Source organism: Staurois parvus, unplaced genomic scaffold, assembly GCF_062004578.1.
Source record: "Staurois parvus isolate SC_StPar_1 unplaced genomic scaffold, SC_StPar_1.0 ptg000255l, whole genome shotgun sequence".
NCBI classification, from domain to species: domain Eukaryota; kingdom Metazoa; phylum Chordata; class Amphibia; order Anura; family Ranidae; genus Staurois; species Staurois parvus.
In genome coordinates this window covers 632,157-652,545 of record NW_028318051.1, presented here as the reverse complement: position 1 = coordinate 652,545, position 20,389 = coordinate 632,157, and the positions used below count along the sequence as shown (strand labels likewise).

The 20,389-nt window shown below is 40.6% G+C and overlaps 1 protein-coding gene across 2 annotated transcripts in view; it reads right to left on the bottom strand.

Moving 5' to 3' along the window:
* LOC149459509 (agouti-signaling protein-like) overlaps positions 1–13,847 on the bottom strand; it is a 91,282-nt gene extending 77,435 nt beyond the window's left edge. Inside the window, exon 1 of one of the 2 annotated variants that reach the window (XM_089680988.1) lies at positions 13,575–13,847. In XM_089680988.1, the coding sequence (XP_089537114.1) occupies positions 13,575–13,584 (10 nt within the window). In that variant the 5' untranslated portion in view covers positions 13,585–13,847. The remainder of the gene's footprint in view (positions 1–13,574) is intronic. The other variant, XM_089680987.1, reaches the window with a different exon arrangement.
* Positions 13,848–20,389: the final 6,542 nt, after the last annotated feature.

The following is a 20,389-nucleotide window of genomic DNA, read 5'->3' as shown; positions in this document are numbered from 1 at the left end:
ACATGGGACAGTTATTATAAAATTATGTTTTATCATTTTAAAAGGATAATAATTAAATTACAAAATTAGGTCAAACCGTTTTCATGGGGATGGAAAGCGTAAAGAGTTTTGATTTTAAAGAGGTAGTTATGGGCCTGTAAAGACCCTCTGTCTGTGGAGAGGATATGGAATGCAGAGTTGAATTCCGTTTTAGTAGATATGTCAATACAAAAGATTTACTAAAGGATGCAGAGAGCTCAGAGGTAAAATGTCAGTAAAGCTCGCCAGTCAAATGCACATACTTACCAAGCAGCATAAGGTTAGGCTATCTGCCAGACAGAAGTCCATCTTAGAATCAGAAACGTTTCTAAAGATCAGTTCTTGTCCGGGTGGCGAGTTTCTGCTGATAAGAACTTTACTACTAATAAGCCAGAAGGCATGTGACTCAGCTGGATGGATGTGGGCAGTGACATGGGATTCTATATCTGTGATACAGGCAAGCTCACTTAACAAAGCGTTTACAAGATTTGTATCTGCTTGCGGCAGTAGAATAAAAGTGATAGCAACAAAATCATAATTAATGTAGTTCATGAGGTTTTTTTTTCATAATTTACCTTTACTTTTACCAGTCTGGACACTACACTTTCAAAATCCAACAGTAAGTGAAGGGCGGTAGATGCAAAGATACTGTAGAGGGGAGTCACAAGACTCTCTGCAGCTCATGTTGCTTGCAGTAATTTTCTCTCACCCTCCAGGTTCCCCAATCAACAGGAGCACAGGATCCAACTTAGAATAAAAGCAACTGATATATTATTGAGGTTAGGGAAAAAAGGAGTTGTCTTTGGGAACATTACTGCCCCCTATTCCCTTTAGGTAGAGGCAGAGACGGACTGACCATTTGGAAACTCGGGCACTGCCCGGGGTCCCACGGGTCAGTAGGGGGCCCCATGAGATGCCCCTGGTACCTTTTTCATAGGCTTTTTTGAGTTTGGGCAAGGACACAGGGGCCCCATGATCCCCTATTGCCTGGGGGCCACATGAGTTGTCAGTCTGCCCCTGGGTAGAGGTCACTGCAACAGCTAGGGGCTGAGGATGTAGTCCATTGGTGTGTCTTTTGAAAACTGCTGGAGCTAGATGCCTGTATGGTGGCTATTAGATTGGGAGCTACTGCCTGGTTATTATTCATTTATTTCAGGTACTTATATAGTGATGTCAATTTACACAGCACTTTACATATATATATTGTACATTCACATCAGTCCCTAACCCTCAAGGGGTGTACAATCTTAGGTCCCTAACTTACATTCATACATAAACATACTAGGGCCAATTTAGACAGGAGCCAATTAACCTACCAGCATGTCTTTGGAGTGTTGGAGGCAGGGGCGGATTGACAACTCATGGGGCCCCCAGGCAATAGGGGATCATGGGGCCCCTGTGTCCTTGCCCAAACTCAAAAAAGCCTATGAAAAAGGTACCAGGGGCATCTCATGGGGCCCCCTGCTGACCCCGGGCTCTCGGGTAGTGCCCGAGTTTCCAAATGGTCAGTCCTCCCCTGGTTGGAGGAAACCCACACAGGCACAAAATGCAAACTCCAAGCAGGTGGTGCTGTGGTTTGGATTTGAACCAATGACCTTAGTACTGCCAGGCAGAAGTGCTAACCATTTAGCCACTATGCTGCCCATGTTATGTGTTGGTCCTGGTGCCCCTGCTTCCTGCAATCTAACAGATTTTTGCTTTTATTCTAACTTTGATCCCACATTCTTGTGTTTCTGTTATTTGAACTGCACTGGATCACCCCAAATCTCTTTGTGGAAGCTGCAGGATCCTATTCCTCCATTATTCTATGTTCCCTTGGGGTCTGGATGGAACTTTTTGGTGCCATTGATTCTGGATACTGAAGCTGGGACTTGTGGTGTGCTGTGGTGGTTTGTTTTTTTCTCCAGGTGCCCCATGGTGCTCTGCATAGTCCAATCATACATCTGCACATAAATCAGCCTTTTTTCTTCATTTAAAGTGTTACTAAACCCAAGACCCTGCATTCACTATATCTGGTCTCCCACAGAACACAGAACATGGAAATGCAATTATTGTAGTAAATATAAACTGCTAATTACCTTTTCTCATCAGCAGTATATAGCAGTCTTCTATCAGTGTCCAGCCAAGCACTGGTTAATGCTTGTAGGAGGAGTTTTCATTCTCCTCTGACTGTCCTATGAGTCTGTATAACTCCTGACCCTCTGTCTGGACAGCACTGATTGGCCCTGTGCTGATCCCATGCACCCTCCCAAAGAAATAAAAAAAACTCTCTAGCAATACATTCCAAACTGAGCATGTGCAGAGTGACCCCTAGAGTTCTGTTCTATCAGCAGATGGATTGGGGACAGTAGAAGAAGGGGAGGATCAGAGAAGACAGGATCAGTTAGCCTTTTTACACAATGCGGAGGATTAACCCCTTAGATTCCACAGTGAGTATAACAAGCATGCTCTACTGCATATACAGACTGATTTTACAGTTGTGGGTTTAGTAACACTTTACTTTCATGTTCTAATTTTAATTATGTTATTATATTCAATATTTGCAGCAAAAGAGTTAATGCAATCAATGTAGATATTTTTAAGCATCACTAATATAATTACTTGAATGTATTCTGAATCAAACTGTTGTAATCCCCTGTACAGCAGCAATCAAACTGGGAGAGTAAAGAGCCAGCAAAAAGAACCAATAAAACCCTGTTGTGTTGCACATGTGCTGACAAGGGACATGCTGATTGGAGAAAAGAGCAGGACAAGAAGAGGAATGACATCACCGTCATGCTGCTGCTTTATTGTCCAATCAGCAGGCTGGGGTTGTTTTCTGAGCAGCTTGTGCTGCCAGTTGTTACAGAGGCCTAGGATCTGGCCAATGTTTTTGGCATGGTTGCCTGCGATGCAAGACTGGCAGAATCAAATTACAAATATTTTGGCAAGTACAACAGTTTCCACATATGTAGCTGAAATTATATTTTTAGTTGCTGGCCTGGAATTCAGCTGTAAGGTAGAATGATATGGGCAGGATGATTCAAAAGGTTTAAGACATTAAAAAATTCACACAGCAGCCATTATAGAAATGTAAAAAATACAGCTGGTTGGCTTACATCTGATGAAGAAATAAATATTGGACACGTGCGATTAGTTACGAATCAAAATTTTGACTAACATTCATTATTCAGAGATTTGGATGTATTCGAATCTCCAAATCACAATAGTAACGTATTTCAACAAATCCAAAATAAATTATAACAAAAAAAAAAATCCAACATAAATTATAACAAAAAAAAACCAACATAAATTGTAACAAAAAAAAATGTTATATGTTCTCATTTGTTTCATTTGTTTGCAACTTCAGAGGGTTTTGCAAAGTCAATAACATGTGTCACACTCTGGGGGTTATGTACTAAAACTAGAGAGTGCAAAATCTGGTGCAGCTCTGCATAGAAACCAATCTGCTTCCAGTTTTTATTGCCGAAATGTAACTGAACAAGCTGAAATTAGAAGCTGATGCACAGCTGCACCAGATTCTGAGTGCTCCAGTTTTAGTAAATCTCCCCCTCTATATTGTTATAATTGGCCAAAGCCAAAGTCGCAAAACATCAAAGCCGGAAGCAAGTCACCAAAATATCATAATGACATAACTAATGAATCCAAATCTTCAGAAATAACTTCCAAAAATACAAATTAACAAATATATGAAACAAATCTGAATATACTAATCAAATTCCATAAAAGAATCATTGAAACATAACGAATATGACGAAACTAAATGATTGACTTAAAGCGGAGCTCCACTGAAAAGGGAAAGTTCTGCTTTAAGCCTTTGTCCCCCGCTCCCCATTAAGGAATGGAACCTTTGGGGAGCGGGTACCTGAATTTGACAGGTACCCACTCCCACTTCCGCTACGATCACCTAGGCACATCAGAAGCAGAAGTTGTCCTCCCCCCCTCCCTCCCTGTGGTCTTCTGGAACACGTGACAGGTCCCAGAAGACTACGGGGCCATGCACAAAGTGCAGTGCTTCCTTCGCATGCGCAGTGGGCACCCGACTGTGAAGCCACAAGCTGTCAAAGCTGGGTGCCCACAGTGAAGATGCCGGCGCCAGGGAAAGAAGATGGCCGGTGAAACCAGCGGTGGTGAGGACACCCCTGGACCGAGGGACAGGTAAGTGGCTGTATTTTAAAAGTCAGCAGCTACAGATTTTGTAGCTATTTTTTTTTTTTTTAGGTGTAAGTCCGCTTTAACGAATGAACCCGAAACGAAAATTTTTTTTTTCATGCACATCTCTAATAAAAATAACTAATAACTTTTAGCCAATGGTGTGACACTCCTTTTCTTTCTGTACCCCTGATTTTATCAGGCGGCCAGAGATCTACTTATGTCGACTGTTGCTACCCCATCAACTACCTAACCCTAGGTTCACACCTAAGCATTTTCTGCAGCGTTTTTCAGAAACACAGTACAGTTCATTTAACGTGGTTTCCTATAGGACATGTTCACATCTTCGTGTTTTCACCTGGTGCGTTTTTTTGGAAAGGGTCAGGGACTTTTTGGAATGCAAAAAGTTGCGTTTTTGTTTCTATAGACTTCAATGGAAATGCTGCAGAAAAGCATGTATTGAGTTTTTGCTACGTTTTTGCCTAGCAACAAGAAAAAAGAAAAAAAAAGCAAAATGCGTAAAAACCGCAAGTGCAAAATCGCAATGCAGAAATGGCTCAAAGGCAACCTGCATAGGTGTGAACTTAGCCTGAGATAAGATACTGTCACCAGGGGCGGACTGACAACTCATGGGGCCCCCGGGCAATAGGGGATCATGGGGCCCCTGTGTCCTTGCCCAAGCTCAAAAAAAGCCTATGAAAAAGGTACCAGGGGCATCTCATGGGGCCCCCTACTGACCCCGGGCCCTCGGCCAGTGCCCGAGTTTCCAAATGGTCAGTCCGCCCCTGACTGTCACCCAACTCTTGGAAGTGTATAGGAGTGTTAGATAAGTGAGTCCTATAGCGAACCCCTTCCTGACCCTTCGCCAGTAGATGAGGTAGCCTATAATATCATATAATCATCTGTGATTGGCTGTTACAGTGGTCACATGATCAGAAGCCTGTTCCACTGGCTTCTGATGGAAAACAAAGATCAGAAGCTGACTGTGCTGGGAGCATCCAGTGAAACCTCGGCTGCCATAAACGCATATATGTTGTGTGTAGGTGTTAGGGGGAAGCCCACCCTCCATGCAGCTGCGCATATGCATTATATGGTCAGCAAACAGTATGAACTTAGCAATGACTCTGTGTAGGCAGCACAGTGGGTTTAGTGGGAAGCACCAGTGGTGTATTTAGGTATTATTCTGCCCTAGGCAACACAAAAATCATCTGACCCCACGGACACTGACCAACACCCACCCTTCCCCCTCCCGCGGAGAGAGTCTGACATTGACCAACAACACCCCTGGGAAAGCCTTCCATTACCCCCCTTTCCCAGCATTAGAGAGAAAGACACCCATCTTCACAGCTTCGGACATCCCCAGGAAAGAGAGTCAGGCTCTACACAGACCATCAAGCAGCCAGCAGCCTCTCTCGGATCCCACCTTGTTCCCATGGCGCGGGTGTCTCTTCTTCCATCCCTTCTTTTGGGGAGAGGTGCTGCCTCCCTGAAAAAAGCCGCCCTAGGCAAGTGCCTTGTTTGCCTTGTGGTAAATACACCCCTGGTAAGCACTCTATAGCACTTGGGTCCTAGTTCAAATCACAGTCAAGGCACTGTCTCCATTGAGTTTGTATGTTCTCCTGTGGTTAAATGGGATTCTTCCCACAGTGCAAAAACATGCTAATAGGTAATTGGTGCCTCTCAAAAATTGCATCTAGTTTTTATATATGTGAGATAGAAATCGTAGATTGTGACGGCTGGGGTCGATGTGAATGTACAGTATGTAAATGGTTGGTGCTATATTAAATGCCTGTAATAAAATAAATGTATCGCTGTTATTTAGTCTTGGGAGATAGTATGTTATGTCTGGGGTATATAAATATATATATTATATATATATATATAATTTATATATATAAATATATATATAAATATACAATAAAAATGTTTTACAAGTAAGCCTGCACAATTATTTCTATTTTAAATGAATGAGTTGCAAGTATTGATCCGAGGATGCATGCTACCCTAAACATTAGTAGCGCTTGCTGCATTGCCCAGCCCCATTTAGCTGCAGCAGCTTTCAGCCTAAGGCTGCATTCACACTTGAGCATTTTGTAGTTTGAAGCTCGAAGCTTGACATTCCAAAAACGCTCCAACTTCAAAAATCAATTGTTCTCTATGGAACCTATTCCTAAAATCAGGTGTGAATAGGCACCATAGAGAACAATTGGTTTTTAACCTCCTTGGCGGTATGATTCTTTCCGATTTTTTGTGCTGAAAGCGGTTTGCATTTTTTTGCATGAAAATATGTAGTTTTTTATTGTAGGCTGTAATTTTTAGGAATAACTCACTGAAATCTGTCCGAACAAGAGTCTAGTAAACATTCCGGATATGATAAAATTTGAAACACGAAATCATAAGTTATAATTTAATAAATAATCATAAAAAATAATAATAATAATAATAATAATAATAAATTTAATTCAATAATATAATCAAACCAAAAACACTGAAATTTGAAATACAGAGGCAAATTCGCACATCGCTGAGCAAAGTCGCAAAATCGTTTTCAGTGTCTGATGACGAATTTCCCCACGAATCATTATCACTCAATTCTGCAAGTGGTTCTGATTTACTATCGCTGTTCTAAAACCGCTTTTGACGTAAAGGGACGCTTTTTGGACGCCATGGACTTTTCTAAGTTTCCAGGCAGAAAGAACAGTCAAAATGCAGGCAGGGCACAGTACAAAGCAGTAGGGACAAAATGTATGTGAAATGCATTGAAATAGCAATGACAGCAAAAATGACATTTTTTAAAAAATTCAAATTTCCCGCCGGTTCCGGCGCCCGTACGTCCCGACGTCACAGGGACCGGAACACAGGAGCCGGATGCCGGCATCGGCCGGAGGAGATGGCCGGGGACGCTGCAGGGGACACGAAGCGAAGGACAAGGTAAGTGCTGCAGGGACCCCCAGAGCAACGCCGCATGGTAAGCCCGAGTGTAGCTCAGGCTTACCGCTTTTGGTATATAAATTTTACCCCGAGCTACACTTGGGAATACCGCTAAGGAGGTTAAGGTTTGAACTTTTTTTGAGCTTGGAGCTTCAAACTACAAAACACTCAAGTGTGAATGCAGCCTTACAGGTTGGATGGTGTGCCCGTGCCTTCCATTCAAACCTCAAAGCCAGAGTCTCAAGTACCAGAGCTAAATGCCCAACGTGCATGAGGCTTAAAGCTCACCATAGATGAACTGAAATTTTGGTCCATGTGTGGCCATCCCTGTGCAACAGAAGTTAATCGTTACTCAAAAACGTTAATCGATCAGTGGCTGCAGCCAATGGTGTGCAGCTGCTGATCAATGTATTTTGCCAGCAGAGAGTCCCACTGTAAAAATAAGTCTCAGTGTGTGCTTGTGGGGGATGGTGATTCCTCTATCCACCATGCTTGTGTGGATGAGTGAATTTGTTTGTCTTTCTTTTTTTTTGTTGTTGGCTGGCTGCAGAAAAAGAAAAAAAAAAAGATACATTTATGATGATCTGCAGTCGGGGAGGTGCTGGGTGCAAGCGTGAAGCCATTCAGGCTTTCTGCTGGAACACACAAGCCATTGTTTCTGGGACAGAGGAGCAAGGAGGATTGTGGATATATTGATATTGGCATACTTCCTTTTTATTTGGAGTTTTTAAAAGTGATACATACCATGAGAGTGGGAGGCATGGAAATTTGGTGAGTGTACACCTGAAAGGGGAACACTTTTTCTTGAACACGTGGTGATTCCGGTTTTGGGAAACAAGTAGAAGATTATCACGTTGGAATGAATTTATGGACTTTCATTAATTATTCACTTATTAATTTGTTTATTAACAGCCCCACTGAATCACTTAGGGTTCATTTGTTGTTTATAACATTTATGGCCAGTTTTAATATTATTTGGGGGGGGGGGGCAATTCATTGAGCCTGTTGCTCTGCCCTATATAGATAAAGAACAAACTCACAGCTGCATGTACCTGTGGAACAATCTGCCATAGATATCATAATGCATTGTTAAAAAATATGTTACCCCAACAATTCATATTCCTGATATGTGTATCATGTAACAAAAGTATCCTGATCTTTTTGTATTACTTCCTTGTGTGAAATCCCTGGTGTTCCTGGCAGTCTCTCTGCTTTACTATTTCAGACTGAGCACATGGTCAGTTTTCTGACTGTGCTGGGAGCACCGACTGCCTGTCTTCCAATCTGTGCCATCACACCCCCTGCACAGCCATTCACTGGGAAAATTTGTGTTCTGCCGTGTCTCCACTCCTAGTTTTTTAAGCCCCTTATGCATGTAAGAAAAAAAATTATAAAAGAAAAGAAAGCTATTTATAACTTATATTTATAGTGTGTGTATATATATATATATATATATATATATAGTGTATACAGTATATATAATATATATACAGTATCTCACAGAAGTGAGTACACCCCTCACATTTTTGTAAATATTTTATTATATCTTTCATATGACAACATTGAAGAAATTACACTTTGCTACAATGTAAAGTAGTGAGTGTACAGCTTGTATAACAGTGTAAATTTGCTGTCCACTCAAAATAACTCAACACGCAACCAATAATGTCTAAATCATAAAAGTCAAAATGTCCAAATTGGGCCCAATTAGCCATTTACCTCCCCGGTGTCACGTGACTCGTTGGTGTTACAAGAATACAAGGTGTGAATGGGGAGCAGGTGTGTTAAATTTGGTGTCATCACTCTCACTCTCTCATACTGGTCACTGGAAGTTCAACATGGCACCTCATGGCAAAGAACTCTCTGAGGATCGGAAAAAAAAATAATGCTCTACATAAAGATGACCTAGGCTATAAGAAGATTGCCAAGACCCTGAAACTGAGCTGCAGCATGGTGGCCAAGACCATACAGCTGTTCAACCGGACAGGTTCCACTCAGAACAGGCCTCGCCATGGTCGACCAAAGATGTTGAGTGCACGTGCTCAGCGTCATATCCAGAAGTTGTCTTTGGGAAATAGACATTTGAGTGCTGCCAGCTTTGCTGCAGAGTTTGAAGGGGTGGGGGGTCAGCCTGTCAGAGCTCACACCATACACCACACACTACATCAAATTGTTCTGCATGGCTGTCGTCCCAGAAGGAAGCCTTTTCTAAAGATACACAAGAAAGCCCACAAACAGTTTGCTGAAGACAAGCAGACTAAGGACATGAATTACTGGAACCATGTCCTGTGGTCTGATGAGATCAAGATAAAATTATTTGGTTCAGATGGTGTCAACGTGTGTGGCGGCAACCAGGTGAGGAGTACAAAGACAAGTGTGCCTTGCCTACAGTCAAGCATGGTGGTGTGAGTGTCATGGTTTGGGGCTGCATGAGTGCTGCCGGCACTGGGGAGCTACAGTTCATTGAGGGAACCATGAATGCCAACATGTACTGTGACATACTGAAGCAGAGCATGATCCCCTCCCTTCGGGGACTGGGCCGCAGAGCAGTATTCCAACATGATAATGACCCCAAACACACCTCCAAGATGACCACTGCCTTGCTAAAGAAGCTAAGGATAAAGATGATGGACTGGCCAAGCATGTCTCCAGACCTAAACCCGATTGTGCATCTGTGGGTCATCCTCAAACGGAAGGTGGAGGAGCGCACGGTCTCTAACATCCACCAGCTCTGTGATGTCGTCATGGAGGAGGACTCCAGTGGCAACTTGTGAAACCCTAGTGAACTCCATGCCCAAGAGGGTTAAGGCAGTGCTGGAAAATAATGGTGGGCACACAAAATATTGACACTTTGGGCTAAATTTGGACATTTTCACTTAGGGGTGGACTCACTTTTCTTGCTAGCAGTTTAGACATTAATTGCTGTGTGTTGAGTTATTTTGAGGGGACAGCAAATTTATACTGTTATACAAGCTGTACACTCACTACTTTACATTGTAGCAAAGTGTAATTTCTTCAGTGTTGTCACATGAAAAGGTATAATAAAATATTTACAAAAATGTGAGGGGTGTACTCCCTTCTGTGAAATACTGTGTGTATATATATATATATATATATATATATATATATATATATGTACACATACATACACTTACAAATCCTTTCATTTAAATTTTAAATGGAATGGGTTGTTTTACATGGTAATTCTTCAAATATAATTTAAGCTAAAATAAAAAAATTTCATCACATATCTTCCAGTAGAGTACAAACAGGATCAATTATGACAATCACAGCACCCCAGCCCCTCCAAAATTAAGCAGCTATTCTGTAGTTTGCTACAGTATGCGAAGGGGTACATATAGCAAATATAAAGCAGGTGTTATCACAATTTAGCTGCAAAAGTGGACACACGCCTTATACCTTTATAGTAGATATTTATCTTTTCACACAGCTTCTATTAACAGTTTCACTTCATTCATCTAAAGTGATTCTAAACCCATTTTTTTGCGTACAGCAGCCCAAATCCTCCTCTTCTTGGGTCCCCTGCTGGCACTCCTGGCTCCTTCCCCCTTCCAACGGCCCACCATAGCAAGCCACTTGCTATGGGGGCACTTGTCCAGTCTTGCTCCCGAGCCAGCTCTGTGGGTCCATAGACACACAAAGCATGACTTGGCCCTGCCCCCACTCCCTCCTCACTGGCTCCCGCTGCCATCACTGAGCCTATGAGGAAGAAGAGAAAGGAGAGAGCCTCTGCTCTAATGCACATCGCTGGATCAAGATTGGGCTCAGGTAAGTATAAGACGGGGCTGGGGGGAGCTGCACTCAGAAGATATTTTATTTTAATGCAGAGAATGCATTAAGGTAAAAAAAACTTCAGCCTTTAGAACCACTTTAAGACTGTTTGTCAGTTTAATTTTGTCCTGCAGTTTGGTGTACCTTATACTTATTAACGTCAATCTCCCTATAAAATCTTTTTGAAACAAATAAACAAAGGACATAAAGAAGGACACACCAATGAGAAAATTATTTCCTCTTGGCTACACAGCACCATAATGTAAGACTTTACAAACAAATTGTAAAAATGTATAATTTTGATACATTTTGAACAAGGACGACATGTTTGCTAAATTGTGAAAATAAAATGCTGCGTGATGTTTTACACCCGTGCCTTTGTCTGTGTTATGTGAAACTGATCTCACGTTGTTTCATTTTTTAATTCTCGTAAAGGATCATCAAATTCTTAAATGTCAACAATATCAAATAGCTAAGGATAATAACATACTGTATGCAGATGCACACATTTCCTTTGTTATGCACAGTACATCAGTTTAAAACAATCTCATAAGTAACAATAAATAAAATAAAAATACAAAACGTTCACAGCAGCAGTAATTTTCAACAGAGAAGCTCCAATAACTGCATGCACTAGGGACATACTTGTACAAAATTAGGCAGAAATTAAAACATAATTATAAAACCCCACATCTATCCAATCTATACATCCAATCAATCCAGCTATGAAAAGTGTCTGTTATATTCTCTTATATAGTGGAAATACCTGCACCCAGTAACAGAAAAAAGAGAGATAGATAGATAGATAGATAGATAGATAGATAGATAGATAGATAGATAGATAGATAAAGAGACTGCTGATGATCATGTGCTAAATTAGTCAGAAATTACAGCAAACAATTAAAAGATAAAAATTATTTTAAAAAAATGCAAAACAAAAAATGCAAAAAAGAAAAATGAAAATAATTAAACACTACATCAATCTGTATCTGTACAAAAAGTGTATATTATATTTACATATAAAGTAGGCATACTGTTTGTAACATATACAATAGATAGATAGATAGATAGATAGATAGATAGATAGATAGATAGATAGATAGACAGATAGATAGATAGATAGGAAGAAGACATAGAAATAGATAGATAGATAAATAGATGGAAGCTAAGATAGAAATCAAATAAATAGATAAATTGATTGATAGATAGATAGATAGATAGATAGATAGATAGATAGATGATAGATAGATAGATAGATAGATAGATAGATAGATAGATAGATAGAATTAAAAGATAAAAATTATTTTAAAAAAATGCAAAACAAAGCTAAAAATAATAGAAAAATGCAAAAAAGAAAAATGAAAATAATTAAACACTACATCAATCTGTATCTGTACAAAAAGTGTATATTATATTTACATATAAAGTAGGCATACTGTTTGTAACATATACGATAGATAGATAGATAGATAGATAGATAGATAGATAGATAGATAAATAGAAGGAAGGAAAGCTAGAAATTAGATAGACAGATAGATAGCTAGGAAGAAGACATAGAAATAGATAGATAAATAGATGGAAGTTAAGATAGAAATCAAATAAATAGATAAATCGATTGATAGATAGATAGATAGATAGATAGATAGATAGAAGGAAGGAAAGCTAGGAATTAAATATATAGAGAGATAAAAGGAAATCTAGAAATTAGATAGATAGATAGATAGATAGATGGAAGTAAAGATTGAAATTAAATAGATAGATAGATAGATAGATAGATAGATAGATAGATAGAAGGAAGTAAAGATGGAAATTAAATAAATAGATAGATAGATAGATAGATAGAAGGAAGGAAGGAAAGACAGAAATTTAATAGAAAGAGAGATATAAGGAAAGCTAGAAATTAGATAGATAGACAGATAGATAGATAGATAGATAGATAGATAGATAGATAGATTTATTGATAGATACATAGATAGTGGGAAGGAAAGATAGAAATTAAATAGATATATAGATAGTAGGAAAGAAAGCTAGAAATTAGATAGATAGACAGATAGATAGATAGATAGATAGATAGATAGATAGATTGATATATACATAGATAGTGGGAAGGAAAGATAGAAATTAAATAGATATATAGATAGTAGGAAAGAAAGATAGAAATTAGATAGGTAGAAAAATAGGAGATAAATGGAAAGATAGATTGATAGATATATAGATAGATACATAGATCGATCGATCAATAGATAGGTAGACTAATATATAAGGTATGCAAACATGAGAAACAAAGAAGCGTTACTAACAAGCACATGTGTTCCTTTGAACAGTTAGAACACGGTAGAAAGGCAGAACAAAGTTGGACGGGCTTAGCGTTAAGGTATCTGGCATTTGCTATACATTGAAAACAACTCTTAGCTCTAAGCACATACATAAAATGGCAGCTGTGAGTGATGCAGTTAGTGAAAGCTTTACACAGCTGAAACAAATTCACACGTGGATACATCTTTCTCACATTAATCAGTTTGTATTTTTCACCTGATATTAACAATTGTTGCCCAAGGTAAAAAAAACAAACAAAAAAAACCATTTTTTTTTTTTCAAAATCGTCAAATTGATCAAAAGAGGCTAACCAAACCCAGTCTCTGCTAGTCACAGTAATACAAAATAATGAACAAGACACCTACCTGGTAACATACAAGAGTACAACCAGATCTGCTTTCTCTTTCTTGAAATACAAGTAACTCTAAGAGAGGAAAAAAGAGATCTGAAAGCAATTGAAAAAAAAAAAAGAAAAAGGAGCTCAGGTCAGCCAGCCAGTAAAACTGGCAAGTAAAAATGATGGGAGATTTAAAATTCTCTCAGGCCTGGCTCTCTGCTGCTTAACAGTTAAAGAGGCATATTTTTTTCTCTTTAAAAGTGAGACAACATGATTCATCACAGCCCTTGCTAGGCTGAAGGTAGTAAGAGTTGTCATAGCTCCAGAAGCCCGAACAGAGAACGTTCCAAGCTCTTTCACAAGAGGATGTCAGAAAGGACTTTATCTTACCAACCCATAGAAGAATGAGAATGGATGGTTTTAAAATAAGCAATTATCCCATCACCAAGTCTGAAGAAGTAACTCTATATGGTGACTAAGGAGAGCTTGGGAGTTAGGGATTTACACAAGTAATGCCTTAACTCAGTCATTTCCAGAACAGTACAGACAGTTAACTTACGAAAGTGAATGCTCACTTGCAGGGGCAGACTGACAACTCATGGGGCCCCCGGGCAGTTGGGGATCATGGGGCCCCTGTGTCCTTGCCTACACTCAAAACACACCCAAAAAAGCCTATAAAAGGTACCAGGGGCATTTTATGGGGCCCCCTTCTGACCCCGGGCCCTCAGGCAGTGCCCGAGTGCTCGAATGGTCAGTCCGCCCCTGCTCACTTGGCTTATTGAAGAAGTTAGTACAGTAATTATTTCAATTATCCAATTATATGTAAAAAAACTAATTTTTTTTAACTTTCCCTTGTACATGATTTGAAGTGAACATAACTTCAGCTCATTTAATATGCTCAATAAGAAATGAGTTTGCAAAGTGAACAGACTCTACTGACTAGCCTCAGGTGATACATAGAGATGAAACAAAACCTTCTACATAAATTGTACCTGATTATCTGTGTACAGCCATTCAAAGTTGAGAATTCACTTGTCTGAGCTTTCAGAAAAAAAGGGGCGGAGAGCTGAAGTCACACTCTGCAGAGCTCAGTGAGGAGAGCTTTGAGAGATGATTGGAGGGAAGGGACCCCCCCCCTTTCACACAGCTCACAGGAACAGAGCTGAGGCTGTCAATCAAAGGCTGTGTGCTGGAGGTCCCTCCCCTGTCACCTGTTTTGGTGTCAAGAAAAGTTGTCAGAAGTGATTGATGCTGATAGTAGAGGAAGACTCAACCCTTATATTAAACATCACATGTTGTTAAGAATGGTCAAGAATCTAATCCTAGTAATAAAACAAACCAATTCATCAGTTGGATAATAAATAATAGTAGTAAACAGTAATAAGTAAACAGTAATAGTAGTGCTGCCATATTTTAATCAGGATGTTGTATTATGATTATTACTATTATTACTGCTTTTAAACCCATCTATAAGACATCAATAATCTCACTGGGGAGTGATGGCGGTGACTTACGTACATCGGGTTTGGATGGCTCCCCATTGGGAAGTTGGTTCTTCTATTTGAAGGTAGGCCCTTTATATTTGGTGGTATTACTTATGATTTCCCTTTTCTCCATTGTTTGTTCCTTGGTCATGGTAAGAAAGCCTATATATATATATATATATATATATATATATATGAATTCCAGTCTACACTACCCTACAGCATGGATTCATGAAAGACAGATGTTGTCTCCCTGGCCGTCTCTCTGTGGGAGGCTCACAAAGCCACCATTAGGGGTCATTTGATTCAGATCGCCTCGTCCAGGAAACGGGCCAGAGAGATAAGAGGATGTTGTAATTGACCTCGAGATTGGCCGTGGTGGATGATACTTGGAAAGCCTGCACGACTACAGCCAATAGGAAAGCTCGAGATGTGGTGGCTGCTGAAGTTGATCTTCTCTCCACTACATGAGCTGAGAAGACCTTACGTTGGGCTGGACATAGGTGTTATACATGCGCCAATAAACCGGGCCAATGTTAGCCAAGAATCTTAATTGGCTTGGTCGCACGCATAAATCTGTTCAACTCCGAATTAGGGGCGGTGGCCTTACCTTGGACCCTGTGAAGATTACTCATAGATGCCCTGAATGCGGATATCTCTGAATCTGAACTCTACCAAGCCATCAAATCTTTGAAGGCCTCCAAGGCTCCAGGCCCAGATGGCGTTTCTGGGCTCTACTATAAAAAATTTGCCACCATTCTGGTTCCTCATTTTATGGCCTTTTTCAATTCTTTTAAGAAGGGTTCCCGACTTTCTTTGGAGTCTCTTAGGCACATATTCCAATGATCCAAAGAAAACTGAAGATGCTTTTGAACCGCAAGCTTTCAGACCGATCTTGCTGCTAAATGTGGACTTGAAGATTCTGGGAAAGGTTCTGGGCACCCAAATTAATAAGTATCTACTCTCACTTATTCATCGAGATCAGGTTGGGTTCATTCTGGGGCGACAAGCTGCTGATAACATCTGTAAAGTCATCCATCTCATTCATATTTTACATCGCCTCAGGATACCAGGGTTCCTTTTATCCCTGGACATTTATAAAGTGTTCTATTCACTTTCTTGGGAATATTTGACATATACGCTGTCTAGATGGGGGTTTGGTGATGCATTTCTGGCTTGGATCTTAGCTTTATATTTGTCTCCCTTGGCCTCTGGTAAATATGCAGGTTTTTTTTCCTCATCCTTCCCTATTTTCAGGGGCACAAGACAGGGATGCCCATTATCTCCTGCTCTTTTTATTCTTGCTCTTAAACCTTTAGCTGCAGCCATTCAAAATCACCCAGATAATTCTGGTGTCCCCTATGCCGGCACCCAATACAAGGCCAACTTTTATGCGGATGATGCCCTTTTGGTTTTAACCAATCCTCTCATCACTCTCCCCAATGTCCAGGTCATATTGGACCGTTTTTCGACTATATCTGGCCTTCGCATCAATTTGTCTAAAACCACAGCATTGAATATTTTGCTCCCTGACGACCTGGTTGCAGACACAATTTCCCTACCGTTGGGCATCCCATTCTCTGGCTTATCTTGGCGTTACACTTACTTCCTCCTACTCTGCCTTATTTTCGGCTAATTGTTACCCCTTATTGCGCTCTGTTACTTCCCTGCTTCATTCTTGGCAGTTTCCTTCTTTATCATGGATTGGCCGGATACATGCTGTCAAGATGACTATCTTGCCGAAGATCCTGTTCTTTTTCCGCACTCTCAATATTCAGGTCCCTGCGTCTTTTCTTCGTGTACTGCAAAGCCGGATTCTCAGTTTTATTTGGGCTCATAAACATTCTAGAGTGCCTAGAGTCACTTTGTATACTGATAGATTACAGGGAGGTTTGGGAGTTCCACATGTTTCTAGATACTACTTGGCACCTCAGATTTCCCAGTTGTCTATGCTTCATTCCAGGACAGATATCCCATTATGGGTACTCTTGGAATTACCCAACTGTGCTCTGCTTTCCTTGCTTTGGCTCCCGCCTAAGTTGCACCCTCCGGATTTGAGCCCTATCATGCTTCACAGTTTGCGAACCTGGGATTCTGTAAAATATTCAGTAATTTGATTTAATCATTTCTACCTCTTTGCCGATTACGCATAATTCTTTATTTCTACCAGGCCTAGAACATCCCCCTTCTTTCTCTTGGTGGACCTCCCATGGCTTTGTTATTGTACATGATTTTCTGAGCGCTTGTACGAAACATCATGGAAGCCTCTTCGAGAATCAAGGTGGGTCCCACCACGGGAATATTATCGGTATTTGCAATTGCACCACTGGGTCCTATCTCTCTGTCGTACCTCTACATGCCCTTACCGCAAAAGACCTTTGAGCATGTTTTCAGCATTCCCCAGGGTCCCCTGGTCTCATATCTGTAATTTATGCCTCCCTTAACAGTAGGTCTTCCTCACCACCCTTGTCTTATGTCTCTCAATGGGAGTGAGATCTGGGTGTCTCAATTGCGGTGGAAGATTGGCGTAGGGCCTGGGGGATGGTGGCAAAATGTTCATTCAATACAGTCACTCTTGAGGCAGCCTACAAAGTTCTCCTGCAGTGATACTGGCTCAGACTGCTTACTTTAATCCGACTGGCGGAGATAGGTGTTTCCAGAACTGTGGTCTACGCAGGGACGTCTTGCACATTTGGTAGTCGTGCCCGCGATTGATAGGCTTCTGATCTAGGGTTTTTGGTTTGCTACAAACGCTATTTCATATTACGGTCTGTAGGGATGCAAGGGTGGTCCTCCTGCATTGCCCAATTTTGGGTCTGTCTAGGTCTCAGCAGAAATTGACATCCTACCTATTTATTTCGGCCAAACGTGCTATAGCTCAAGCTTGGAGAACCCCTTCGGTTGTCTTCTAGGGGGTGAAGACCCAGATGAATGCTATGTTGATCAATGAACAGATGTCTTATAGTCGCTGCCTGTGCTAGCCCTGGATCCGTGATTCTTCTAGTTTCCCTTTCCTCCATGCTTTCTTTCTGATTCCTTTATTTTATTTTGTAGTTGTTTTATTTTCTTTATCCTTTCTTCTAACCTTTATTCTTTTCTCTTCTTTTTCCGATAATATGTTGAATTACTGCTGCTATTATTTGGTTCGGCTTTTTGCCGTCTCTCCTTGATGTCATTGGACATTTCGTTATTTGGCTAATACAAGTCAGCAGGATGTATCTGTTTATGTGTTCTTGTTCTGCTCTGTCCCTGCGTGCGTGTATCTTGAGCTTGTTGTATTCTTAAAACAAAACTTTCTTAATAAAAATATTGAAACAGAAAGACAGAAGTTGTCAAACAAATCTGACTTCTTTTTATGAGGAGGTTAGCAAAACCTTGCACAGAGGGGTGGTGGTGGACGTGGTATACTTGAATTTTGCAAAAGCGTTTGACACAGTTCCCCACACAAGGCAAATGTGTAAGGTAAAGTCTACAGGCTTATAAAAATCCATATGTAAATGGATAGAAACCTGGCTAAAAGATCGTATTCAGAGAGTAGTGGTTAATGATTCATACTCTGAATGGTCTGGGGTTGTCAGTGGTGTATCCCAAGGTTCAGTGTTGGGACCCTTACTTTTTAATATATTTATAAATGATATAGGGTCTGGGAATAAAAATCCCAATTCAGTCTTTGCAGATGACACCAAGCTGGGCAGTGGAATAACGTCCTTACAGGATGTCTCCAACTTACAAGCCGACCTCAATGCACTGTGTAATTGGGCAACTATGTGGCAAATGAGGTTTAATGTTGATAAATGTAAGGTTCTGCACTTGGGGGCTAAGAATATGCATGCATCATACATACTAGGGGGGGTACAACTGGGGGAATCAATGGTGGAGAAGGATCTGGGAGTTCTGGTAGGTCACAAGCTTAATAATGACATGCAATGCCAAGCTGCGGTTTCTAAAGCGAGCAAAATCCTCTCTTGTATTAAAAAAGGTATAGACTTCAGAGAGAGATATCATTTCCCCCGCTACAAATCATTAGTAAGACCTCATCTGGAATATGCAGTTCAGTTTTTGCCACCAATTCACAAAAAGAACGTTGGGGAACTGGAGAAAGTACAGAGAAGGACGACAAAACCGATAAGAGGCATGGAGGAGATCAGCTATGAGGAAAGATTAGAGGAACTGAATTTATTCTGTTTTGAGAAGAGGAGATTAAGGGGGGATATGATCTCCATGTATAATACATAAGGGGGGGATATGATCTCCATGTATAATACATAAGGGGGGATATGATCTCCATGTATAATACATAAGGGGGGATATGATCTCCATGTATTAATACATCATTGGTTCATATAGTGAACTCGGTGTAGAGTTATTCACCCTGAGGTCATCAAAAAGGACAAGGGGACACTCTTTACATCTGGAGGAAAAGATATTTAATCTCCAAACACAGAAAGGTTTCTTCACAGTAAGAGCTGTGAAAATGTGGAATAGACTCCCTCAAGAGTTGGTTCTGGCCAGCTCAGTAGATTGCTTTAAAAAAGTCCTGGATTATTTATTGGATACACAGAATATAACTGGATACTAACATTTATAGGTAAAGTTGATCCAGGGAATATCTGATTGCCTCTCAGGGGATCAGGAAGAATTTTTTTCCCCTGCAGGAGCAAATTGGATTATGCTTTTCTGAGTTTTTTGCCTTCCTCTGGATCAACTGTGTGTGTAGGATTATAACTTTTTTTTTTTTTTTTATGGTTGAACTGGATGGACTTTTGTCTTTTTTCAGCCAGACTAACTATGTAACTACTGGCTGATATTATTAAAGATTAGGAGTGGGTTCTAGTGTACTTATATGTTATATTATGTTTTTATCCATGTGTCACAAGGCAACTTTGCAACTGAGAAATTTGTTACTTAATGCATGAAATTGTACCTTCTAGAGCAGCAATGGGCAAACTAATCCGGCCCGCGGAGCTAGACTCCCGCTAGGCTCCTCTCACAGTCCGCCCTGAAGACCGGTGTAGCATGAAAATCTGTCTCCTATGAGGATCTGTCCCCCTCGACGTATCTGCACATGTGCCGGAGATCGCCGATCGGCTGCTAATGCCTGAAACTGGCACATGCGCAGATACGTCGAGGGGGACAGATCCTCATAGGAGACAGATTTTCATGCTACACCGGAACGGCGCGGGAACACGGCGAGAGGAATGCGCGGAGCAAAGGTAAGTGAATTGACACAGGGGGGACTTGGGGACTTAATATGGGGGATGAATTACTATAGGGGGGATGAATTACTATGGGGGATGAATTACTATAGGGGGGATGAATTACTATGGGGGATAAATTACTATATGGGGGACTTGGGGAC